General features: G+C 39.3%; 2 protein-coding genes across 2 annotated transcripts; both read left to right on the top strand.

The window, feature by feature from the left end:
• The first annotated feature begins 425 nt into the window (after nt 1–425).
• On the top strand, nt 426–11,517 carry LOC113592253 (MORC family CW-type zinc finger protein 3-like). Its single transcript, XM_035522847.1, is given in 20 exon segments — nt 426–488; nt 2,842–2,914; nt 3,591–3,723; nt 4,046–4,298; nt 4,472–4,611; nt 4,810–4,957; nt 5,082–5,216; nt 5,357–5,470; nt 5,966–6,063; nt 6,158–6,262; nt 6,865–6,993; nt 7,089–7,160; nt 7,311–7,439; nt 7,543–7,614; nt 7,761–7,803; nt 8,367–8,439; nt 8,531–8,597; nt 8,741–9,779; nt 9,963–10,228; nt 10,361–11,517. Coding segments are annotated over 20 exon segments (3,294 nt in total). The 5' UTR covers nt 426–449; the 3' UTR covers nt 10,527–11,517.
• Nucleotides 11,518–14,004: 2,487 nt separating this feature from the next.
• Nucleotides 14,005–24,608, top strand: morc3a (MORC family CW-type zinc finger 3a). Its single transcript, XM_035522846.1, has 18 exons — nt 14,005–14,124; nt 16,153–16,225; nt 16,582–16,714; nt 17,036–17,259; nt 17,521–17,677; nt 17,873–18,020; nt 18,159–18,293; nt 18,428–18,547; nt 19,086–19,183; nt 19,278–19,376; nt 19,930–20,058; nt 20,300–20,371; nt 20,487–20,529; nt 21,048–21,120; nt 21,217–21,283; nt 21,432–22,482; nt 22,666–22,931; nt 23,049–24,608. The coding sequence occupies exons 1-18, from the start codon at nt 14,086–14,088 to the stop codon at nt 23,212–23,214; spliced, it is 3,093 nt and encodes a 1,030-aa protein (XP_035378739.1). The 5' UTR covers nt 14,005–14,085; the 3' UTR covers nt 23,215–24,608.
• The last annotated feature ends 172 nt before the right edge of the window (nt 24,609–24,780 follow it).

Genomic DNA, 24,780 nt, shown 5'->3' with positions numbered 1-24,780 from the left:
TTATTTATTTATTTAAATCAGCGAATCTCCAGAACTATATCATAATACACTGAAGGCTAACCTTTGGAAATCAGGCAAAATCAGTTGCTAGCTCGTTATACCCAACATTATCCACCTGTTGTGATAATTAAATAATTAGAGTTCTCGATAAGACAAATAAAATTAACTCGTTATCACCGTAAAACAGAGTATAAAAGATGCAAATTCACGAACTTATATGGCTTCAGTACATGTGTAGATTGGTCAATACAGAATACCCGTTTTTTTCCAAACTTAATTATAAATTTCATTGCACATATTTTTCACCTAAGTAGTTGTTTTTTTTCATTATGTCATAGATGACTCTGATTTTCTGATGTATATTTATTAATTTATTTACATGTCTAGGGAAATCAGGTTAGCCCGTTACACATTAACATTATCCACCTGTCAGCCTGGTTTCACCGAAGATGGCGGCACAGACAGAAAGAGGAATCCCGCTTAGTGCGGTAGGTGAAGTTATTTTGGATACGCGCAGGCACAGAGACACTGGGGACGCCTGATGGAAATAGTCCATGTGCATTATAATGTGTGAATTTTACGACATTATTACAAGTACGTAGATGGTCGTTCAGATGGCTGACTTATTTACTGTTACGTACCCTGTCACGAGTGTAGCGTTAGCTGGTTAATGTTATTTACATTTACGTTTTTATTTTTAAAAAGCGACTTAGAATTCTGAATGCACATAGCTTCAACGGAGGGTTAAGGGCCTTGATCAGGGGCCCAGCGGAAACTTGAACTGACAACCTTGTGATTTACTAGTCGAGCTCCTTAACCACCACTTCCCCACTGTGATCGATCGATTAAATTGTATGGTTTATCGGTAGTTAAAACGTAGTTAGGTCAGTCAAACTAGTTGGCTAGGTGGAGAGCTAAATGATGTTAGGCAGGTGAAATAAGTACGCCAGCTAACTCTGGAAGACTTTGCGATATTTATGCCTTCCATTGTTGGCTTGCTGGACGCGAAACTTTGTGACTTTCGGTTTCGTTTCATGAACAACACTCCTGTCTTTGCAGAGTCATGCCAGTGTCGCACATCCAGCATAGTTTGTAGCTAGTTGATGTACCCCAGCACACCTTGGTTAACGTAATTTTTATTTATTTTTGTTTTATGTTAGTTAGCTAAGTAGCTCTGTTGTAAAAATCGTGTGTCCTTGAAGGGAATTAAAACCGAGGTTTTAATATGATGTTTTTCTCTTTGTACTTTGTCAATCAACAGTTAACATTTGCATATTTTTCGTTGTATTTTTTCTGATGAATTAGTGAATCTTAAAGAACTCTAGGTTATAACGTTATAGATCAGTAACGTTGATTACTGATACTAATTACTTTTCAAAATAAAAGCCAGAACGGGAAACATGTAAATGCTTGTACAAATGATAAAGGGAAATAAGAAATCGAATTAAAAGCCACGGTGTGAATTTCAAGCAAAACAAAGTATGTTAATGTGCTATTTTCCCACTGCTGATTAGTTGTCTTATTAAAGGTAAATTCCGCATTTTTTATAAATTTCTAGTTAGTTTAATGCTAAAGAGGCAGAAATACCGAGTTCACGATATAATACATTAATAAAGCACATATAAAAGTATGAATTTTGACAATATAGGGCCTACTTAAACTAGTGATTCTGGGACATGAGGTTTTGCAGTGGAGTGTTATCTAGATGGTTAAAAACAAGAAAAAATAATAATACAAATGGCAAAAAGATTGTTTGTTTTAAAACAGGCCGAGACATTGTCATAACCAACATGGTTCAGTGTGTCAGAAAGATCATCTCTGTCATTTTGTGCATATAGCTTGTAGGCAAACTAGTTTTCAACTGGCACGCCATTGATAATGTCTCGGTCAGAAAACATGACTCATTAAAAATGCAATTTTGAAGCAAAATATACATCTTTGGACAACTGGGAACACATCTAGTTCTAGGCGATAAGTCAAAAACAAAGGATTTATATTACAAAAATCACATGGATTTTAAAGAGAATTAAAATGGAAGTCGAATATGTTTTTCTGTCTTTGTTTTCTTAATCACTCTGGATACCGTTCTTGATTGTGCTAAAATAACGGGATCATCATCGTTTCCATCATACTGTTTACGCTGATTTGTCCACTGGAATGATGAGCTGTTTCCTAGTAAAACTGCAACATCTACATTACTAATTTGCTACTTTGTAGATCTTGTGTTATTTCTTCAGTTGTTGATTTGCTGTGTGCGAATCTTGTTAACTTTCAGTTTTGTGTCATCAGTATGTCAGTGCCAAACATAAGGAGTAAACCAGCCTAATTTGTTACGTGACTTAGCTAGCAGCTAACTGATGTTATTTTTCAATATCAAGTAGCTGTGTTACAGGAATTGGGTGTCCTCAGCATTACACTGTGGTCTTGATGGGAGTATCTGTGTGCCATGAGTGGTAATTTAGACAGCTTTGACACATATGCAGAAGGCCCTTCACCTGAATGGATTACATGCATTGTTAAAATGGATAAAATAAAAATTAAAACACTGTATTCCTCACTGAATGTTTCCATATCTTTATTGTCCTTGCTGCACTGCAGTTCAGTCCATGACTTAATTCAGTACATACAATTACACTGATGATGTCTCCTCAACTGGTGACAAAACATTTACAATCTAATTGCCAAGCTTGGCAAACAATTCAGAATCAGTCCATGACCTTTTTTGGGGCTTAAGCCCATAGACCAGAGTGACCACTGCAAAAAGCAGGTTTTGCTTAAAGCAGCTCTACAGATCAAAGTATTTTTTATAATGTGGTCTCCTCTCATGTTCTCCTCTCAAAGCGTAATCCAAACTACCTGCATTCAAACTCCACCAGTCATACTTGGCCCTTCAGTGCTTTTGCTGAGCTGATTGGTGAGTCGCTGCTAATTCTGATTGTTCATTAATTACATGGCTGTATCACTTATATAATACCGCAATATTACATAACTACACTGATACTGACCTACATACTGAGTAATATAGAATAGTAAATAGCTTTCTTAGATGTTGCTACTTTTCAAATATTCTAATGCTTATATAAGCTATAGTCACATCGTCTCATCAAACTAAAGGTCTTAGTGCTAGTCATTTGCAATGTGGGTCTTTCACATCCTAAACCTTTGCTAGCCACGTTTGCTTTTGGTGTCTGCTAATCATGTCAGGCTGTGTGGTTTGCTATGGCATTTCCAGTGTTGCACCTGACATCCCATGACTCTTTCTAGCTTAATGGTATCCTTAGACTCAGGCCTAGTGTACTACAATCAGGACGTCTTCAGTGCTGACAGCTAACCACTATTTTAATTCACTTTGGACAAGAGCATCTGCTAAATGCTATAAATATAAATGTAACGTAAATGCTGACATTTTCTCTGCTTGAAGCCTGCAGTAAAGCAAAGGCTCACATTATTATGCTTTACACAACACCCATGTTTAGCTAGGGATAGTAATTTAGGTGTGATCTGGTTTATTTTAAGCAGAGATTCTAAAAAATAGTCTTCCTGTGTCACAGTGGATAATATGAAAAGCTCTTTGCTGTTCCTGTTCTCAGACAATGCTTATGACCCAGATGTCACTGCTAAGCAGTTCTGGATTGATAAAACCATGATCAACGGCCAGGACTGCCTTACCTTCATGGATAATGGAGCAGGCATGGACTACGATAAGATGTACAAAATGCTCAGGTAGGTGATGTATTGATGAAGGCTGCACCAGCTTCATTCTGGAGGGGTGTTGTCAGCAATCTCGTCAAAAGGCTTCGCCAGTTTATTGACCAAACTTTATGAAAGGCAGGTTTATAAAATTACATGGTCATTTAAATGTCTTAGTGCCTTGTTAACCAGCCATTTATTAAGAACATTTTAAAAACTGTATGTTCATTCTAAATTTCTCACACACCTGCTTTCAACATCTATCCTAGTCCTTCCCTCTCTAATACTTTCTCTTTGTCTAATATGATCCTGTGACACTGTCAACTCAGGCTCTACTTCTGTCTTTTTCTCACAGTTTTGGGTTCAGCGATAAGCAGACGGTGAATGGCCATGTCCCTGTAGGCATCTATGGTAATGGTTTTAAGTCGGGCTCCATGCGCTTAGGGAAGGATGCCATCGTATTCTCAAAGAATGAAGACAGTATGTGTGTGGGACTGCTGTCGCAGACCTACCTGGAGCAGATAAAAGCAGAGCACGTCATAGTGCCTATCACCATGTTCAGATGCACTGGGAAGACCAATATCCTTATCTAGACAGGGACTGCTTGGGTGAGTGAGCCTGAAGATTGAACAAAACAATATATAGCCACTTACTGCAGACATGCATAAATGGCATTGTAGCCCAAATACTTTCTAAGAGTTTTAATTCCCATATTAATTTTGTCACCTCCGAATGACCTATTGGCCCTTGACCTGGCTCATTATGCGTCCCTGTTCCGGAGCATGCGGCAAGCCTGCAGGATATCCTTCGCTACTCGCTGTTTCAGACTGTGGATCAGCTGCTGTGTGAGATTAAAGCCATCAACAGCCCAAGTTCAACGAACTCCACAGGAACCCGCATCATCATCTGGAACCTCCGCAAGTGAGCTGCTCATCACTCACAGACACCAGAAAGAAAAAACATAGATAGATAAAAGGAAGTGAATTGATGAATAGGTGATGGAAAAAGGTAGAAAGGGCATTTTGTGGATTTGATGGTTATTAAAGTTCAGAGATATGAGAACACTCACAGAGTGTAAAAGAGAATGTTGAAATTGTGTGAAACTTGACAATACTACAGGAGTTCATCGGAACAGTTGGAATTTGACTTCTCATCTGATCGCTATGATATCCGAATCCCAGCTGATGTATATGAAAGCACCAAGAAGCAGTACAAAAAGCCAGAGCATGTAATGCAGTCAGGGCCTGAGAGTGACTACTCACTGCGGGTGAGATTTCAGCCATTGTGCTAACTGGTATAGGTGTCAGTTGGGGTATTTCAGTTACCTAATCCAATATGATCTCAGTAAGTGTGTGTGTGGTTTTGTGTGTTTGCAAAATTCCCTGAATTAGGCATACTGCAGTGTTCTCTACCTGAAACCCAGAATGCACATAATCATTCGAGGACAGAAGGTGAGAACTGAGCTCATCTCCAAAAGTCTTGTATACATCTTCAAGGACAAGTACAGACCAAAAATACCAAACATTGTATCCTTCTACCAGGTAGTAAAGAGAGTTAATGAATATCCAGTAAATAACTGCTGATGAACAAGTGAGATTATCTCATTATCAGAATGTTTTTATATACTTTGAATGTTTTGATCCTTAACTTGTTGTATCACAAAAAGCCCATTTCAATCACTTTTGGTTACAACACCAAGAGCAAAGAGCAGTATGGCATCATGATGTATCACAAAAACCGCCTCATCAAAGCCTATGAGCGAGTCGCGTGTCAGCTGAAGGTGAGAATCTTGAAGAAGTGCTACTATATGTGCACTTAATCGACTCCTTAAATTATGTTCAACTAAACTGCACATATTTACTTAGTGAGCAGGATTTCGCATATGTATACAGAGCCTCTCAGAGCAAGTCTTACACTACTATCAACTCTTCTTTCAGTGAAGAGACAAGCCAGAGAGGTAGAGTAGGTACAGTTCTGTAACTACACTGGAGGAGATTCCACTCTCTTATAGAGACAATTGATAACAAACTAGCAACTGAGTGTTGTACTGCACATTCTGTGAATGTAATAAAAATGTAACACCCATAAAGCCCTACAGCAGAAGTGCCAAATCTTATTGAGTTAGGCAGGCAAACACCTGATTACACCTGCATGGTTGATTTCAATCTTCAGATCATTAAGTCATTTGGGATGAGACCATCTGCAAAATGCTGAAAAAGTACATTTAAATGATGTTAATACTGAAATCTGAAACAGTAGTGTTTGGTGTATCCAGGCAAACAACACTGGAGTGGGAGTCATTGGTGTGATAGAGTGCAACTTTCTCAAGCCAACTCACAACAAACAAGACTTTGACTACACAGAGGAATACAGGTATGCCTTAGAGAAACTTACATGGGCATGTGATTTTCACTTCAGGTTTGCTGATGAACATCACATTCAAGAAAGTTGCTTTCTATCTGTACAGGGAAACCATGTACAATCTAAACATCAAACTTGAAGACTATTGGAAAGACGTCCATCATAGATTCCAGAAACAATTAGAAATCCCTATACCTGTAGAGGAAATTCTGTAAGTTAAACACAACCATGCAATTCATTCTGCAGCAGGAGAAATATCTTCACTTGCTTGTGCATGCTTTTTTATTTTGCGTTAGGCTAAAAAAAAGTCAAGGCACACTAGTTTTCTTAAACTGTGTTAACCACTCAATTTTAGCCTTTATTGCATATAGTGCCTTGCAACACAAAAAAGCAGAAAAGAACAAGACAACCTGTGTGTCACCATTCGGTAATGTAATGACTGCTGAATAAAGGACATTCCTAGTGGCAGAATATATTTGCAGTGCAATTTTGCCCTTGTGTGGCCAAAAGAGAAAAGTAATTATTGTTACTTGTTGCTACCTTGTTCATGCACCCAGTTCATATAAAAAATGTCTATTAAGGATATGATGCATTTATTCACTTATCGAGTTCTTGTGGAAACACAATCTTTATAATTGCCTTCATAAATATAATGAATTCATAAAGTCAAGTCTGTGCATTTTTGCATAGTCGGGTCTGGAATGTTAGTTTGCCTTTTCTCTGTGTGCCTATGCATGCCTGCGTGCATGTGTGCACCTTTGTCTTTTGTTGCTGGCTCTTTGAGGAGATATGTGTGCTTGTGTGCCCATCCAGGAAGCGGCCAGACCAAAACTGGGTGCAGTGTGATGACTGCCTGCAGTGGAGGAAACTTCCAGATGGAATCGATACTAAAAAACTCCCTGAAAAATGGTTCTGCCACTTGAACCCTGACCCTCAGTTCAGGTGTGTATGTGTGTGTGTTTGTGTGTGTGTGTGTGTTTGTCAGTGTCTGTGTGTCTGTGTCTGTATGTGCTTTCATGAATGGCTGCTCTCTGTAGGAGCTGTGTAGTTCCAGAGCAGCCTGAGGATTCTGATCATGAAGAAGTGTACCAGAAAACATACAAACAGCAGTGAGTAAAGAAACCTGTCATAGCAGACAGTCAGCAATATACAGTATTATATAGTATGTGTGTGTTCGCATGTGCCTAAACGTGTGCGTGCACTTTTGTCTTTTGTTGTTGGCTCTTTGAGGAGATATGTGTACTTGTGTGCCCATCCAGGAAGCAGCCAGACCAAAACTGGGTGCAGTGTGATAACTGCCTGCAGTGGCGGAAAATTCCAGATTGCATCGATGCTAAAAAACTCCCTGACAAATGGTTCTGCCACTTGAACCCTGACCCTCAGTTCTGGTGTGTGTGTGTGTGTGTGTGTGTGTGTGTGTGTGTGTGTTTGTGTGTGTGTGTGTGTTTGTCTGTGTCTGTATGTGCTTTCATGAATGCCTGCTCTCTGTAGGAGCTGTGTAGTTCCAGAGCAGCCTGAGGATTCTGATCATGAAGAAGTGTACCAGAAAACATACAAACAGCAGTGAGTAAAGAAACCTGTCATCCAACTAATCCAACCTGTCAACCAGCCAATCAACAATATATTATATAACATATAGAGTGTGTGCTTGCATGTGCTCACGTGAGTGTGTGGGGGGGGGTTTGTTTGTTGTTTTTTTTTGGACACAGTGACAGAAGTGAGAAATTGAAGCAGGCACAAAGTAGACAGCAGGTAATGTCCTCTGTGTAGGTGGAGTTTTATGTGGTTAATTAGGAAAGTACATTTTTCATTCTTCTTCTGGGCCAACCCAGTAAAAGCTCTGTGGTGTTCTGGAAGTTTGAAATCCAACTGAGCCATGTGCACAAGTAACCACAAGTCCCTGGTGGGTGTATTCATTTGTATTGTTTGAAAGTGTGGCCAAGTGAGAATGTGTAGATATCTAGTTCTTCTTAAAGGGTTGTTATGAATATTAGGCAGTCCTGCCTTATTTGGGGTTACTGTGATATATGCATACAGAATAGTAAACACAGTTATAAAGGTGTACAACTGGTGGAGAGAAAAAAAAGATTTGGGATAGCTATTAGTAAAAATAGCTACATAATAGAGCATCACAGTCAGTAGGTACATTTTGTTAAGGACCTATGAAAACTCTGTATATTAAACACAGCTGTGTTTACAGATTCTTCTTGAGGTGTGGGCACCACAGTTTGGGAACTGCAGCCAAAATTCATAGCAGTCACATCTTTTTCTCATGTACATATATCTCTCTATTTGTCTCTTTTTATACTGACCAGACCACTTCACCTAGGTCACCCACCCAAGCTACACCCAACTCCAAACCCAACTCCAGCCATCTCAGACCTGCAGGTCAGGTCCCGTTCTGTCAGTGTGTGTCTGTATTTGTATTTGCATTACCAGTGTTCACAGATTGCTATGTTTTTTTTTTTAAACTGCACAGACTCCAGATTTTCTGATAACATGCCAGTCATCTCCAGTGTGACATCTCTTTCCACTACTCCTTCAAGGTACATCAGTATCTTTCTCTAAAACCCGCTTTCTGTAATGCACATGCTCTGTATTGCTCCATTGTAATGGGGCACTCAGCACTGTGCTCAGTCACTGAGCTTCCACACGTCTCACATGTCTGATGGATTTCCCCTCTCCTCAGAGTGAAGAGATCCTTGGACCTGAGCGCAAAGACGAGTGTGGAAAAGAGACCCAGGCTGTTAAGTGGCACGACCCCAGGCAGCCCTTCGCCATCCGCAGCCTCACAAGAGGCCTGTGCTTCACCATCTGTGTTTATGTCTGATGGTACAGATGCCCAGAAAGGAGCATCAACTGATAATGATGATGATATTTTTGTCATTGAGAGTAACAGCACACCTAAGCCCAGTCTGTCAAACTTTGACTTTTCCATTGTGAAGTCAGAAAGGTGTAATGATGACATTGACATGGATACCTCAGTGGCAACGGAGAATACTGTAGCAGCTACTCTGCCCCCTCCTGGTGGACAAGCCTGTTCCACAACCCAGACAGAGCCAATGCAAGTCATGAAACAGGAAGTGGAGCATTCGGAAGGGAAGGAGGAGGTGGAGAGGGGTACCTGTCAATCAGAAACAGAACAAGGTCTTCTTCCTCTGGAGAGGAGTACAAATCAAGAACAGGAGATAAAGAGCGTAACAAGCTTGGGGAAAGAAAATGGAGACGTGAATGAGAGTCACAGTACCAGTGAGGTCACTGACCAGACCCTGGACAGCTGCACAGTGAAGTTGGAGCTACAAGAGGACGAACCAAGATGTCACCAGATGTCACAGCTCCTCGAGGCCACCACCCGGGAGCGAGACGAGTACCAGGCACAAGTCCACCTCCTGACCTCCCGGGTGGAGGAGCTCGAGAGCAGCCTCCAGGAACAGACGGAGAAGGCAGGGAAGAAGCAGGAGAGCGAGCAGGAGTATAAGGCGCTCTACCTGCAGGCACAGGGAGAGATGGAGCAGTTCCGACATGAGCTTGAAAAGCTGAAAAGGGAGAAGGCCCAGGCAGGGGTGGTGAATAAGGGGGAGGGTCAGGAGGGTGGTGCAGGAGAAGGAGCACAAAGTGATGGAGGTACAGCAGTGCCAGATGTGGATGATGAGCTGGCATGTCAGGTGGACTTTCTGATGAGGGAACTGGACCAAAGAACCAAGCAGAAAGAAGAGCTGGAGAACAGGGTGAGTTGCTAATGTCAAACAGGAAGATATTGCCTTAATATCACATTAACCAGCCATGCTCGTCGCTAAAGACAGTGAGAAGGACAAAAGAATTGTCTTAAATTAGAGCTTGTTGTCATGTATTGGAAGTCTTACCTGGTTCTTCTGTCTTTTTGTTTCCTTGTATGATACCCTCACATATAGTTGAAAAATCTAAAGGATGAGAACAGCTTTTTGCTGACTTGCTGTGAAGGCCTGCAGAAAGATTTAGAAGAAATGAATAGAGACAGAGAAAGAGTGAGATTAAGTGTAGAAGATGGAGGGTCTCAGACAGACTTCCCTCATCACAACCAAGACGATAACGGAATGGCTCCAGCAGGACCTTCCAACCCAGGAAGAGCCTCACAGGGTGACCCACAGGGAGGACCAGAGACTGAGAGTGGACAAGGAGACACCACACAGACATGCAAGTAAGTCTTGAGCTCACTACCATAGATACAGTCTGAGTAGTCAAATAAATTTCAAGTCCATGATAAGAACTCATGTAGGTACAATGTTGAATGACTGACCATTTCTTTTTGCTTTTTACTTTGTCTCTCCAGCCTCAAGTTAAGGGAACTCAGGCAGAATGTTACACATCTTCTGATCAATTTTGTACCTGCTCTGGACCTTCAGCAAGTGAACTTCGATTGCGATGTCATTGATGAGATTCTCGCTCAGGTTTTAGATCTGATCTCTTCTCCTCTGGCAGCAGGACAGAGCTCCTAAAGCACAGTCTGTGTATTTAAGTATATTGCCTGGCATTGTGTTCACTAATATGCAATATGTTAACTAATATGCAATATTTAATATTTATCTTTTTTTCTAGTTTCCAAAGGTTATTTCCTATTGTACTTTATTGCCAGTGGAGCCTGGTAATTGGTCGAACTAAAAGATATGGTGAGGAAACTACTCATGATGTTGAATTCGGATTGAACTTGAGTGAAACTAAATGGAGTGTAAAGAGTATTGTGAGGCTTGTATTGACCCATGTATTACACACATTAAAGTATATCAGAATGTATTAACATTAGTAATTTGATTTGGGCAGTGGTAGCTCAGTGGTTAAGGTTGCTGGTTCAAGCCCCACTAGTGCCATGTTTCCACTTTTGGGCACCTGAGCAAGACCCTTAACCATCAATTACTCAATCAATTAATCAATTACTTAGTTTAGACATTTGCAATATTCTAAACTGAAGATCATATTTAATGATTAGTTCCATCTGTAATCAGTTTGTTATTTTGAATATTTTAACATTCTGTTTCTAATGCTTGATCATTCAAGATCATATTTGATATATTTATGTTAGGCTACTTTTGTTATTTATGTTACTTATATGAAATTACTTAATTTTGGCACATTACTCTGTAGTAAATGAAAACAAAAACAGGAAGTTGATGACTAAAAAGCATAGCTTACACAACATATTCAAATATGAACTTCATTGTAGGCTACTTATAGTAGGCATCTAATACAATACTTATTGTAGGCATCTAATGCCACTGCATTTGTTTAAAGGGAGGCGATATGGTTTGTTATCATAGGAGATTGTTGTCATAGTGCATCATTAATGTATATGCCTCAACGCAGTTTTCTAGAAACACTGATATTCTAGAAACACTGAAATGTTAACTTTGATGAAATAAGTAATCTATCTTCTCTCTGGTTGGAAGTGATCTGATTTAGGTATGTTTGAAATGCCATAACAAAATAAAAATCAATGGATGACACAATGTTCCAGCAAATTGTTTACAAAGAACATGTTAACAGCTGCATCAGATGACAGCGAACAGAAATCTAGCAAAAGGGAAAAAAGTTCCATACACTTCACAAAAAATGCCGAACAAACAGCAACTTAATTTGTGAGATCTCTAAATTAAGCAGTACCTATATTGATGCTACATGTGTAACATGCAGAAAAAAACAAACAAATAGTTAGGACTTATGTGACCTTCATGTGTGGAAACACTTCAACACAGCTCTAATTGGATTAAAAGTAAGAGTTAAAAGATATATGTCCTAATGAAATTAAATGGGTGTGTTGCACATTTATTACTATTATATATTGAGATCCTGCAAAACACCACCTTTGTCACGTTCATGGTATGTTTTGTATGTTAGTTTGCATGTTTTCTGCATGTATTTGTGTGCAGAATGCAGGGCTAATGGATTTACTTAATTTTCCTAGATTTGTGCAACATTTTACAGGCAGATGATTTTTTGTTATTAATATGAGGGACAAAAATGCCCCTTGAATGCAACAACTAAAAAGAAAGCAAAATCCCACAACAAATGACAAATAAAACAGAATACAAAGTGGAATAGAGAATTTCTCTTTGACAACATTTAAGATTTTGTCACTTAATCCTGCTGAATGTGACCATGTACTTGTTTTAAAGAGGACTGAAGAATGCAGAAAATATTACCCACAACTATCAAAAGCAGTGTCCTAAGTCATTTCATACATATGACTTACAACATATTATATCACATTTTCTGTAAATTAAAAAAATTCAGTACTGATTTTTGACTGACCTATACTGACTGACATAAAAGGGACTTACTCATATTTGATTATTTCTTTCCTTTTATTAAGACCCAAATTTTCAATTAAGAATATAAGAAAATATATTAATGAAAAAAGGGTAAATATAAAACATTATTGTTGCAAACAATATAAAAATAGGCCACAAATATGGTCAAAAATACACACACACACACACACACACACACACACACATATATATATATATATATATATATATATATATATATATATATATATATATATATATATGTTCGCACGCTGATTAGCTTCAGGCGTGGCTGAATTCCAACATGAACAACAAAAGAAACATACCAACACCAACTCCTACACCAACTGCTACACCAACTCCTACAGCATCTTCTCTCAGCAGGGTCCACAGCAATCATTAAGGCTACAACAATCACTTAAGGCAGGGTGGAGTCAGCAACAAGGTATCAACAGTAAGACTCAAATTCTGTCATCACACAAATTAAAATCATATGACACAGCCCTGTCTTGAAGTAATCTATGGCTGGAGTATATGCTACTGATCACTCATATAATGTCACTGGAGATGGCTCATGAAGTCGTGAAAGACCAATTGCTCTTATTATGACTAAAAACTAGCAGACATTAACAAGAACAATCTGCACCTGACCACAACTGGTCTGGAATGAATTACAACTGGTTTGGATTGCAGAGCACAATTACATTACCATTGTCTTAACTAACCATATCATACAGTGATATTTTATTTCTCATTTAACTTTGTGTGAAAGCCAATACCCGTTCCTGGAGTCAGTGTTCCTCCTTATTGGGCATAAGCAGCACGTTACACAGTACTAAATGTGAATAAACACAAGATCTCTGAAAACCCACCATTCAGATACGTCCCATGTTGCTGAAGCACAAACATGTACAGAAACACATATAAAGGCGAGGCACACTAACGTATATATTTTCAAAGCTATTTCAGGTTGCGCCAATCATTGATTAAAGAAAATAATAACGAGCTGGTCCATGCACTCCTGCTCCTCTGATCTTGATGCACAGAATGTTGTTTAGGGTAACGATTTCTTAGATTATCTGATTATGTTTAGGTTTTTCAAAATATAAAATTAATTATTTCGTTATCTCGTTTTCTTGATAAATTTATTCCGTTATCTCGAGAAAACAACGTTTGTTATTTCGTGATATTAAATAAATAATTCGAGATCTCGATAAGACAAATAAAATTAACTCGTTATCACGGTAAAACAGTGTATAAAAGATGCAAATTCATGAACTTTTAGGGCATCGGTACATTTCTAGCTTTGTCAGTAATGAATATCAGTTCTTTCAAAACTTAATTTTGAATATCATTGCACATATTTTCCACATAAGTAGTTGCCTGTGGACGAACAGAAAAGATTTAAAATCTGGTTGAATATATTCAGAATGCTTCCCAGACCACTCTGAATGTGGTTTGATGGAAAACGTTTTTTATTTTAATTTTTCCATGAAACTGCTCACAGATGACTCAGATTTTCTGATGCATATTTATTCATTTATTTGCATGTATTGGACACTAAAAGCTAACCTTTGGAAATCCGGTTAGCTCGTTATACCCAACATTATCCCCCCCGTCAGCCTGGAAAACGCAGTACGCTCCCTGGAAAGCTGCACGCACGACCCTCGCGTGTTCAGCGGGACTAACATGGCCTCGCGTAGGGCTCGAGCCGTCTGCACGCTCGCGCGGGTCACCTCGGGTGTCACGGAAGATGGCGGCACAGACAGACAGAGGAATCCGGCTTAGTGCGGTAGGTGAAGTTATTTTGGATACGCGCAGGCACAGAGACACTGGGGACGCCTGATGGAAATAGTCCATGTGCATTATAATGCGTGAGTTTTACGACATTATTAGAAGTACGTAAATAGTCGTTCAGATGGCTGACTTATTTACTGTTACGTACCCTGTCACGAACGTAGCTAGTTAGCTAATGTTATGGCTTGTCGATAGTTATAGCGCTAAAGGTAACGTAGTTCGTTAGGTTTATTGGGTACTTGGAGAGTTAATTAGGTACCTACCTAGCTAACTAACTCTTGGATACTCTGTCTTTCACTGTATGGTATTTCTGTCTTCTTTTGTTGGCTTACTGGGCGCGAAACGTTATAACTCTCGGTTTCGTTTCGACTCACGTTAGTGTCAGAGTGACAACCGGGAACATCTCTAGGCGATAAACTGAAAAGGGTTTCTGTCGAGTTGGTTGTATTGCCTGTAATGCTCAATGCACCCAAATTGATACTTTTATAGTCAGGACGCTTGAAACTTTAAGAAAAATACGATTTTGAAGTAAAATAGGTTTAGTTCAAAACTATATTCCCTAGCCACAGTAGTTTATCTATGGGTATACACCTAAATTGACCGAAATGCCATATTTTTGACTTATCGCCTAGTACTAGATGCGTTCCCAGATGTCCAAAACCTTTATTTTACTTTAAAAACTGCATTTTTCTTAAATAGCCATGTGTCATATGACCTTATTAATACATTGCCACCGCAAAACTATTTCCCACCCACACTAGTTTGAGGTTTTGAGTTACGCAATTCTTTCTTATTGTTTGTTCATGGATGGAACTTTGGTCCATGTATAAGTTTTTTCTTGAATCTTAAATGAATCACGTCTTAATTGAAATGCATTTTATTTGTTTTATTTTAAAATCTATTTTGCTGTTTTAAAAGGTATTGTATTTTATTTTACCGCTACTTTTATTTTGACAGAAATTGATTGTGGCCGTGTTACTAGAATCACAATCGCAGTGTCAAATTTGTAATTAGCTGGCTATCTAGCTACCAGCATTTGTTATGTACATTATCTATATATTACATAGCTCTGTTACAAAAGAAATCACCAATTATAATTTTCTAAAATAGCCACTCTGGATACCGTTCTTGATTGTGCTAAAATAACGGGGTCGTCATCATTTCCATCATCCTGTTTACGCTTATTTGCTTTGATAACGCAGTTGGAATGATGAGCTGTTACCTAGTAAAACTGCAACATCTGCATTACTAATTTGTTTCTTCAGTTGTGGATTTGCTCTGTGCGAATCTTGTTAACTTTCAGTTTCGTGTCATCCGTATGTCAGTGCCAAACATAAGGAGTAAACCAGCCTAATTTGTAACGTAACGTAGCTAACACCTAGCTATTTTTTTTCTGTATCAAGTAGCTGTGTTACAGGAATTGGGTGTCCTTAAAGATAATTAAATGGGAAGTTAACTATGGTTTTCTCTTTGTATTTTGTTAATCAACAAATAGAATTTTCTCAAATTTCCAAGGATACAGTAAAAAGGTATAGTGTTGACACTAAACTTTCCGGAGGTAAAAGGCAAAAAGAATAAAACTACATTAGGAAGACACAGAAATTTGTGTATTTGATTTCCCAAGCTAGTTTTTGATGTCTATGATTTCTTTAGTCCAGCTATGACATGACAATAATAATGTTGTGTTAATGCCTCTGTTTTGTGGTCTTGATGGGAGTATCTGTGTGCCATGAATGGGAATTTAGACACCTTTGACACACATGCAGAAGGCCCTTCACCTGAATGGATTACAGGCATTGTTAAAATGGATAAAATAAAAATTAAAACACTGTATTCCTCACTGAATGTTTCCATATCCTTATTGTCCTTGCACCACAGCAGTTCAGTCCATGGCCTAATTCAGTACATAAAGCTACACTGATGATGTCGCCTCTCTACTGTAAAAAGCAGGTTTTGTTTAGAGCAGCTCTACAGATTAAAGTATATTTCATAATGCTCCTTATCTTATGTTCTCCTCTCAAAGCTTAGTCCAAACTACCTGCATTCAAACTCCACCAGCCATACTTGGTCCTTCAGTGCTATTGCTGAGCTGATTGGTGAGTCACTGCTAATTCTGCTTGTTCTATGTTTCACATGGTTTTATCACTGATATGATACTCCATTACTACATGACTACACTGACACCAACCTACATATTGAGTAATATAGAATAGTTAATTGAATAGTAAATAGCTTTCCTAGGTGTTGCTACTTTTCAACTATTCTGTTTATTTAAGCTATAGTCATCTAGCTAAAGGTCTTACCGCTAATCATTTGAAATGTGAAGTGAGATTTTCACATCCTAAACCTTTGCTAACAATGTTTGCATGTGGTGTCTGCTAGTCATCATGCAGGAAGCCTTCCTGTGTCACAGTGGATAATATGAAAAGCTCTTTGCTGTTCCTGTTCTCAGACAATGCTTATGACCCAGATGTCACTGCTAAGCAGTTCTGGATTGATAAAACCATGATCAAAGGCCAGGACTGCCTTACCTTCACGGATAATGGAGCAGGCATGGACTACGATAAGATGTACAAAATGCTCAGGTAGGTGATGTATTGATGAAGGCTGCATCAGCTTCATTCTGGAGGGGTGTTGTCAGCAATCTTGGCAATGTGCTTCCCAAGTTTACTGACCAAACTTTATGAAAGGCAGGTTTATAAATTAGATGGTCATTTAAATGTCTTATTGCCTTGTTAACCAGCCATTTATTAAGAACATTTTAAAAACTGTATGTTCACTCTAAATTTCTCACACACCTGCTTTTAACATCTATCCTAGTCCTTCCCTCTCTAATACTTTCTCTTTGTCTAATATGATTCTGTGACACTGTCAACTCAGGCTCTACTTCTGTCTTTTTCTCACAGTTTTGGGTTCAACGATAAGCAGACGGTGAATGGCCATGTCCCTGTGGGCATCTATGGTAATGGTTTTAAGTCGGGCTCCATGCGCTTAGGGAAGGATGCCATCGTATTCTCAAAGAATGAAGACAGTATGTGTGTGGGACTGCTGTCGCAGACCTACTTGGAGCAGATAAAAGCAGAGCACATCATAGTGCCTATCACCATGTTCGTATACACTGGGAAGACCAATATCCTTATCTAGACAGGGACTGCTTGGGTGAGTGAGCCTGAAAATTGAACAGAAAATAGAACAGGGAGCTGAATTATATCACTCTAGGAGAAAAGGATAAGCATTACTTAAAAGGAAAAGGATTACAAAACAATATATAGCCACTTACTGCAGACATGCATAAATGGCAGTGTAGCCCAAATACTTTCTAAGACTCTTAATTCCCTTATTAATTTTGTCACCTTCGAATAACCTTTTGGCCCTTGACCTGGCTCATTATGTGTCCCTGTTCCGGAGCATGCGGCAAGCCTGCAGGATATCCTTCGCTACTCGCTGTTTCAGACTGTGGATCAGCTGCTGTGTGAGCTCAAAGCCATCAACAGCCCAAGTTCAACGAACTCCACAGGAACCCGCATCATCATCTGGAACCTCCGCAAGTGAGCTACTCATCACTCACAGACACCGGAAAGAAAAAACATGGATAGATAAAAGGAAGTGAATTGATGAATAGGTGATGGAAAGAGGTAGAAAGGGCATTTTGTGGATTTGATGGTTAAAGTTCAGAGATATGAGAACACTCACAGAGTGTAAAAGAGAATGTTGACATTGTGTGAAACTTTACAATACTACAGGAGTTCATCGGAACAGTTGGAATTTGACTTCTCATCTGATCGCTATGATATCCGAATCCCAGCTGATGTATATGAAAGCAGCAAGAAGCAGTACAAAAAGCCAGAGCATGTAATGCAGTCAGGGCCTGAGACTGACTACTCACTGCGGGTGAGATTTCAGCCATTGTACTAACTGGTATAGGTGTCAGTTGGGGTATTTCAGTTACCTAATCCAATATGATCTCAGTAAGTGGGTGTGTGTGTGTGTGTGTGTGTGTGTGTGTGTTTGCAAAATTCCCTGAATTAGGCATACTGCAGTGTTCTCTACCTGAAACCCAGAATGCACATAATCATTCGAGGACAGAAGGTGAAAACTGAGCTCATCTCCAAAAGTCTTGCATACATCTTCAAGGACAAGTACAGACCAAAAATACCAAACATTGTATCCTTCTACCAGATAGTAAAGAGAGTTAATGAATATCCAGTAAATAACTGCTGATGAACAAGTGAGATTATCTCATTATCAGAATGTTTTTATATACTTTGAATGTTTTGATCCTTAACTTGTTGTGTCAGAAAAAGCCCATTCCAATCACTTTTGGTTACAACACCAAGAGCAAAGAGCAGTATGGCATCATGATGTATCACAAAAACCGCCTCATCAAAGCCTATGAGCGAGTCGCGTGTCAGCTGAAGGTGAGAATCTTGAAGAAGTGCTACTATATGTGCACTTAATCTACTCCTTAAATTATGTTCAACTAAACTGCACATATTTACTTAGTGAGCAGGATTTCGTATATGTATACAGAGCCTCTCAAAGCAAGTCTTACCCTACTATCAACTCTTCTTTCAGTGAAGAGACAAGCCAGAGAGGTAGAGTAGGTACAGTTCTGTAACTACACTGGAGGAGATCCACTCTCTTATAGTGTATCTGGCAATCAGCAGAGAGACAATTGACAATAAACTGTAGACAATAAACACATTTACTGTCTGTAAATGTGTTGTACTGCACATTTTGAGAATGTAATAAAAATGTAACACCCATAAAGCCCTACAGCAGAGGTGTCCAACCTTATTCAGTTAAGCAGGTGAACACCTTATTACACTTATGTGGTTGATCTCAATTTTCAGATCATTAAGTCTTATGGGATAAGACCATCTGCCAAATGCTGAAAAAGTACATTTAAATGATGTTAATACTGAAATCTGAAACAGTAGTGTTTGGTGTATCCAGGCAAACAACATTGGAGTGGGAGTCATTGGTGTGATAGAGTGCAACTTTCTCAAGCCAACTCACAACAAACAAGACTTTGACTACACAGAGGAATACAGGTATGCCTTAGAGAAACTTACATGGGCATGTGATTTTCACTTCAGGTTTGCTGATGAGCATCACATTTAAGAAAGTTGCTTTCTTTCTGTACAGGAAAACTATGTACAATCTAAACATCAAACTTGAAGACTATTGGAAAGAGGTCCATCATAGATTCCAGAAAAAATCAGGTGTCCTTATAGAGGATACTCCGTAAGTTAAACACACAACCATGCAGTCCATTCTGCAGCAAGAGAAAGATCTTCACTTTTATGCTTTTTTTTTGGTTTGGGCTTAGGTACTGGCTCAAAAAAAACAGGCACTCTAATTTTCTGTTTTAAAGTAAGTTGTCTTAAAGTAAGTTAAACATTCACTCTGTGCGATAAAGGCTAGTGATGCCTCACAAAACGGAAAAGAATGAGAAGACCTGTGTTCCACCATTCCCTATTTCCATATTGCTGAATAAAGGACATTCATAGTGGCAGAGAATATTTTCACTGCAGTTTTGCCCTTGTGTGGCCATGACCTTATTCATGCACTCGGTCCATATGTCCTGTGATTTAAAAAAACAAAACAAAAAAACAACAGAAACTGTTATTAGGGATATGGTGTATATTATTCACTTGTCCAGTTCTTGTGGAAACACATTCTTTATAATTGGCTATCAAGAATGTTTTTTTTGTGTGTGCCTGTGCGTGTCAGTGCACACCTTTGTCTTTTGTTGCTGGCTCTTTGAGGAGATATGTGTGCTTGTGTGCCCTTGCAGGAAGCGGCCAGACCAAAACTGGGTGCAGTGTGATGAATGCCTGAAGTGGAGGAAACTTCCAGATGGAATCGATACTAAAAAACTCCCTGAAAAATGGTTCTGCCACTTGAACCTTGACCCTCAGTTCAGGTGTGTGTGTGTATATGTGTGCATATGTGTGTGTGTGCGAATGCACATGCTCCGTGGTTAATGTGCATGACTTGGAATTGGAAGGTTGCCAGTTTTAACCCCACCACCGTCAAGTTGCCAGTGTTGGGCCCCTGAGCAAGACCCATAACCCTCAGTTTCTCAAGTTGGATTCAGTCATAATTGTAAGTTGCTTTGGATAATAGTGTCAGCTAAATGCCATAAATGTAAATGCTCTATATAGGAGCTGTTTAGTTCCAGAGGAACCTGAGGATTCTGATAACGAAGAAGTGTACCAGAAAACATACAAACAGCAGTGAGTAAAGAAACCTGTCATAGCAGCCAATTTTAAATAAATGACATATAGTGTGTGTGTGTGTGTACTCGCATGTGCTCATGTGTGTTGTTTGTTTGTTTGTTTGTTGATGCAGTAACAGAATTAAGAAATTGATGCAGGCACAAAGTAGACAACAGGTAATGTCCTCTGTGTAGGTGGAGTTTTATGTGGTTAATTAGGAAAGTACATTTTTCATTCTTCTCCTGGGACAACCCAGTAATCACAAGTCCCCAATAGGTGTATTCGTTTGTTCTCATTTTCATTATCAGGTCAGCTTTCATTGTTGATTGAGAAATGAGCTGATCTAGTACTTTTTAATGGTTGTTATGAAAATTAGGCAGTCCCGCCTTATTTGGAGTTGCTGTTAAATATGTATACAGTATAGTAAACTCAGTTATAAAGGTGTACAGCTGCATGAGAGAAAAGAGAGATGGGATAGCTATAGTTTAAAAAAAACATATAATAGAGCATCGCAGTCAGTAAGTACATTTTGTTAAGGACAAAGACAATTCTGTATATAAAATACAGCAGTCTTTACAGATTCTTCTTGAGGTGTGGGCACCACAGTTTGGGAACTGCAGCCAAAATTCATAGCAGGCACATCTTATTCTCATGTACATATATCTCTCTATTTGTCTCTTTTTATACTGACCAGACCACTTCACCCAGGTCACCCGCCAAAGCTACACCCAACTCCACACGCAACTCCAGCCATCTCAGACTTGCAGGTCAGGTCCCGTTCTGTCAATGTGTGTCTGTATTTGTATTTGTTACAAGCATTACCAGTATTGAGAAATTGCTATGGGTTTTTTCTAACTGCACAGATTCCAGATTTTCTGATAGCATGCCAGTCATCTCCAGTGTGACATCTCTTTCCACTACTCCATCTAGGTACATCGGTATCTTTCTCTAACACCCGCTTTCTGTAATGCACATGCTCTGTCTTGCTCCATTGTAATGGGGCACTCAGCACTGTGCTCAGTCACTGAGCTTCCACACGTCTCACATGTCTGATGTCTGCTGGATTTCCCCTCCTCAGAGTGAAGAGATCCTTGGACCTGAGCGCAAAGACGAGTGTGGAAAAGAGACCCAGGCTGTTCAGTGGCACGACCCCAGGCAGCCCTTCGCCATCCACAGCCTCACAAGAGGCCTGTGCTTCACCATCTGTGTTTATGTCTGATGATTCTGATGGTGGAACAGATGCCCAGAAAGGAGCATCAGCTGATAATGATGATGATATTTTTGTCATTGAGAGTAACAGCACACCTAAGCCCAGTCTGTCAAACTTTGACTTTTCCATTGTGAAGTCAGAAAGGTGTAATGATGACATTGACATGGATACCTCAGTGGCAACGGAGAATACTGTAGCAGCTACTCTGCCCCCTCCTGGTGGACAAGCCTGTTCCACAACCCAGACAGAGCCAATGCAAGTCATGAAACAGGAAGTGGAGCATTCGGAAGGGAAGGAGGAGGTGGAGAGGGGTACCTGTCAATCAGAAACAGAACAAGGTCTTCTTCCTCTGGAGAGGAGTACAAATCAAGAACAGGAGATAAAGAGCGTAACAAGCTTGGGGAAAGAAAATGGAGACGTGAATGAGAGTCACAGTACCAGTGAGGTCACTGACCAGACCCTGGACAGCTGCACAGTGAAGTTGGAGCTACAAGAGGACGAACCAAGATGTCACCAGATGTCACAGCTCCTCGAGGCCACCACCCGGGAGCGAGACGAGTACCAGGCACAAGTCCACCTCCTGACCTCCCGGGTGGAGGAGCTCGAGAGCAGCCTCCAGGAACAGACGGAGAAGGCAGGGAAGAAGCAGGAGAGCGAGCAGGAGTATAAGGCGCTCTACCTGCAGGCACAGGGAGAGATGGAGCAGTTCCGACATGAGCTTGAAAAGCTGAAAAGGGAGAAGGCCCAGGCAGGGGTGGTGAATAAGGGGGAGGGTCAGGAGGGTGGTGCAGGAGAAGGAGCACAAAGTGATGGAGGTACAGCAGTGCCAGATGTGGATGATGAGCTGGCATGTCAGGTGGACTTTCTGATGAGGGAACTGGACCAAAGAACCAAGCAGAAAGAAGAGCTGGAGAACAGGGTGAGTTGCTAATGTCAAACAGGAAGATATTGCCTTAATATCACATTAACCAGCCATGCTCGTCGCTAAAGACAGTGAGAAGGACAAAAGAATTGTCTTAAATTAGAGCTTGTTGTCATGTATTGGAAGTCTTACCTGGTTCTTCTGTCTTTTTGTTTCCTTGTATGATACCCTCACATATAGTTGAAAAATCTAAAGGATGAGAACAGCTTTTTGCTGACTTGCTGTGAAGGCCTGCAGAAAGATTTAGAAGAAATGAATAGAGACAGAGAAAGAGTGAGATTAAGTGTAGAAGATGGAGGGTCTCAGACAGACTTCCCTCATCACAACCAAGCCGATAACAGAATGGCTCCAGCAGGACCTTCCAACCCAGGAAGAGCCTCACAGGGTGACCCACAGGGAGGACCAGAGACTGAGAGTAGACAAGGAGACACCACACAGACATGCAAGTAAGTCTTGAGCTCACTACCATAGATACAGTCTGAGTGGTCAAATAAATTTCAAGTCCATGATAAGAACTCATGTAGATACAATGTTGAATGTTGCTTTTTACTTTGTCTCTCCAGCCTCAGGTTAAGGGAACTCAGGAAGAATGTTGCACATCTTCTGGTCAATTATGTACCTGCTCTGGACCTTCAACAAGTGAACTTCGATTGCGATGTCATTGATGAGATTCTCGCTCAGGTTTTAGATGTGATCTCTTCTCCTCTGGCAGAAGGACAGAGCTCCTAAAGCACAGTCGGTGTATTCAAGTACAAGCACTGGTCACCTGTTTATAAATAGGATAAATCTGCACTCAACGTGTACAAAGTAAGATGGGTAAGATATTCTTTTATTAAGCACTGTTTAGATATTGACTGACATTGACACATACACAATATTTTACTCTGTATAGTTTTTATTTCCTTGTTTTATGTAATGTGTTTAAAAAATGACCACTGAATGGATGTTTCATTCAACAATCCTTAAATTCCAGGGCTTTTTTTTTTTTACTGATATTGCTCTTTTTCAGTTAGAGTTGTTGGGGAATGTCTTAAAATCTTAAAATGCTCTGTTTACACTGTCTACCCCTTTTTAACTTTACAAATCAGTAATGCTTTTTATCAGTTTTCACATTTTTTTTCCCATTGTTCTTAATTGCCAATCAAGCCTGGTAATTGGTCAAACTACTCATTATGTTGATTTCAGATTGAAATTGAGTAAAACTAAATGGAGTGTAAACAGTATTTTGATGCTTGTATTGACCAATATATTACATTATAAGTGTAAAATGTATAAAAATGAATAATTGTGGTATGCGAAACTATGGACTCATTGATTTGTTGCAATGGTTTCTTCCATGTTGATGTGTAAATTGTAGTCCTTTCTTTGCTAAGTATGACTGTTATATGTTTTGTGGTGTGCTTCCAATAAGGGTCTTTCTTACAGGTTTTCTCAGGTTTTTCTATGTGTAGCTCATATTGTTTCTTCAGTTTTGCAATGTTCGATATGATGTACTGATTTACTCTGTAAAGGTTTTATTATAAAAGAGTATTTGATATTTAACCAGAGGCATAGATTGTTTTTAAACTCTCAGAATGTAAAACTGCTACAATAATTGTGTCAAAATTTGACTTAAATTTCACTGTAGCTTTTGACGTTACCATTAAAATGGAATAAAACACCTGTGATGCTTCCTGTACCTTTACTAAATTATTTAAATGTTAGAAATATTCATCTACTACTTTTGAATATACTTTATGAAGCTCTAATGGCATAGGATATTATACATCTTATGTGTATATGTACAATTATAAAACTCCTCAACCGGTGTACTTTATTTTTGAATTATGTTTTCTTATGTTGATAATGTCTATGCATCAAATACTACTTTTTCTGATCTCTAATCCCTGATAACTCTTTATGCAATTTAGCAGACTTCAAGTTATTCTTGTGATTTTCTAACTGGTCTTTACAATAAACCTGACTGAACGTTGGTTTTATCTTCAAAACTGCCTTTACATTATACATTGGAGGAAGATTAAGTCATGATTAAGTCATTTGTCAGTACTTTGCATATGATACCTCCTGCAACTTGGTATCTTTCATTATGAAGAGCTGCCCCCCCACACACACACACATACACACACCAGGTTTCTCCTCAAATGTGGAGTAAATGCAATGTTAGAGTTTAAACATGCCTGTAAAAGAAAAAAAAAATTAAAATCATATAAATTGGTGTTTCATTATTTTTGTTGCTTGTTCATTTCGTGTAAGCCATTTACATTAATATAATAAGAATACTTCCTGATTAATAAA

This window comes from Electrophorus electricus, chromosome 25, assembly GCF_013358815.1.
Source record: "Electrophorus electricus isolate fEleEle1 chromosome 25, fEleEle1.pri, whole genome shotgun sequence".
NCBI classification, from domain to species: domain Eukaryota; kingdom Metazoa; phylum Chordata; class Actinopteri; order Gymnotiformes; family Gymnotidae; genus Electrophorus; species Electrophorus electricus.
This window is presented reverse-complemented; position numbering and strand designations above follow the sequence as displayed.

What these genes read in the sequence shown, in the direction of transcription:
- morc3a (XM_035522846.1), top strand. Translation starts at nt 14,086, where the DNA reads ATGGCGGCACAGACAGACAGAGGAATCCGGCTTAGTGCG. An exon ending in AAGATGTACAAAATGCTCAG is followed by an intron (nt 16,715 to 17,035) that starts GTAGGTGATGTA and finishes TTTTTCTCACAG; the next exon opens with TTTTGGGTTCAACGATAAGC. An exon ending in AAGAAGAGCTGGAGAACAGG is followed by an intron (nt 22,483 to 22,665) that starts GTGAGTTGCTAA and finishes CCTCACATATAG; the next exon opens with TTGAAAAATCTAAAGGATGA.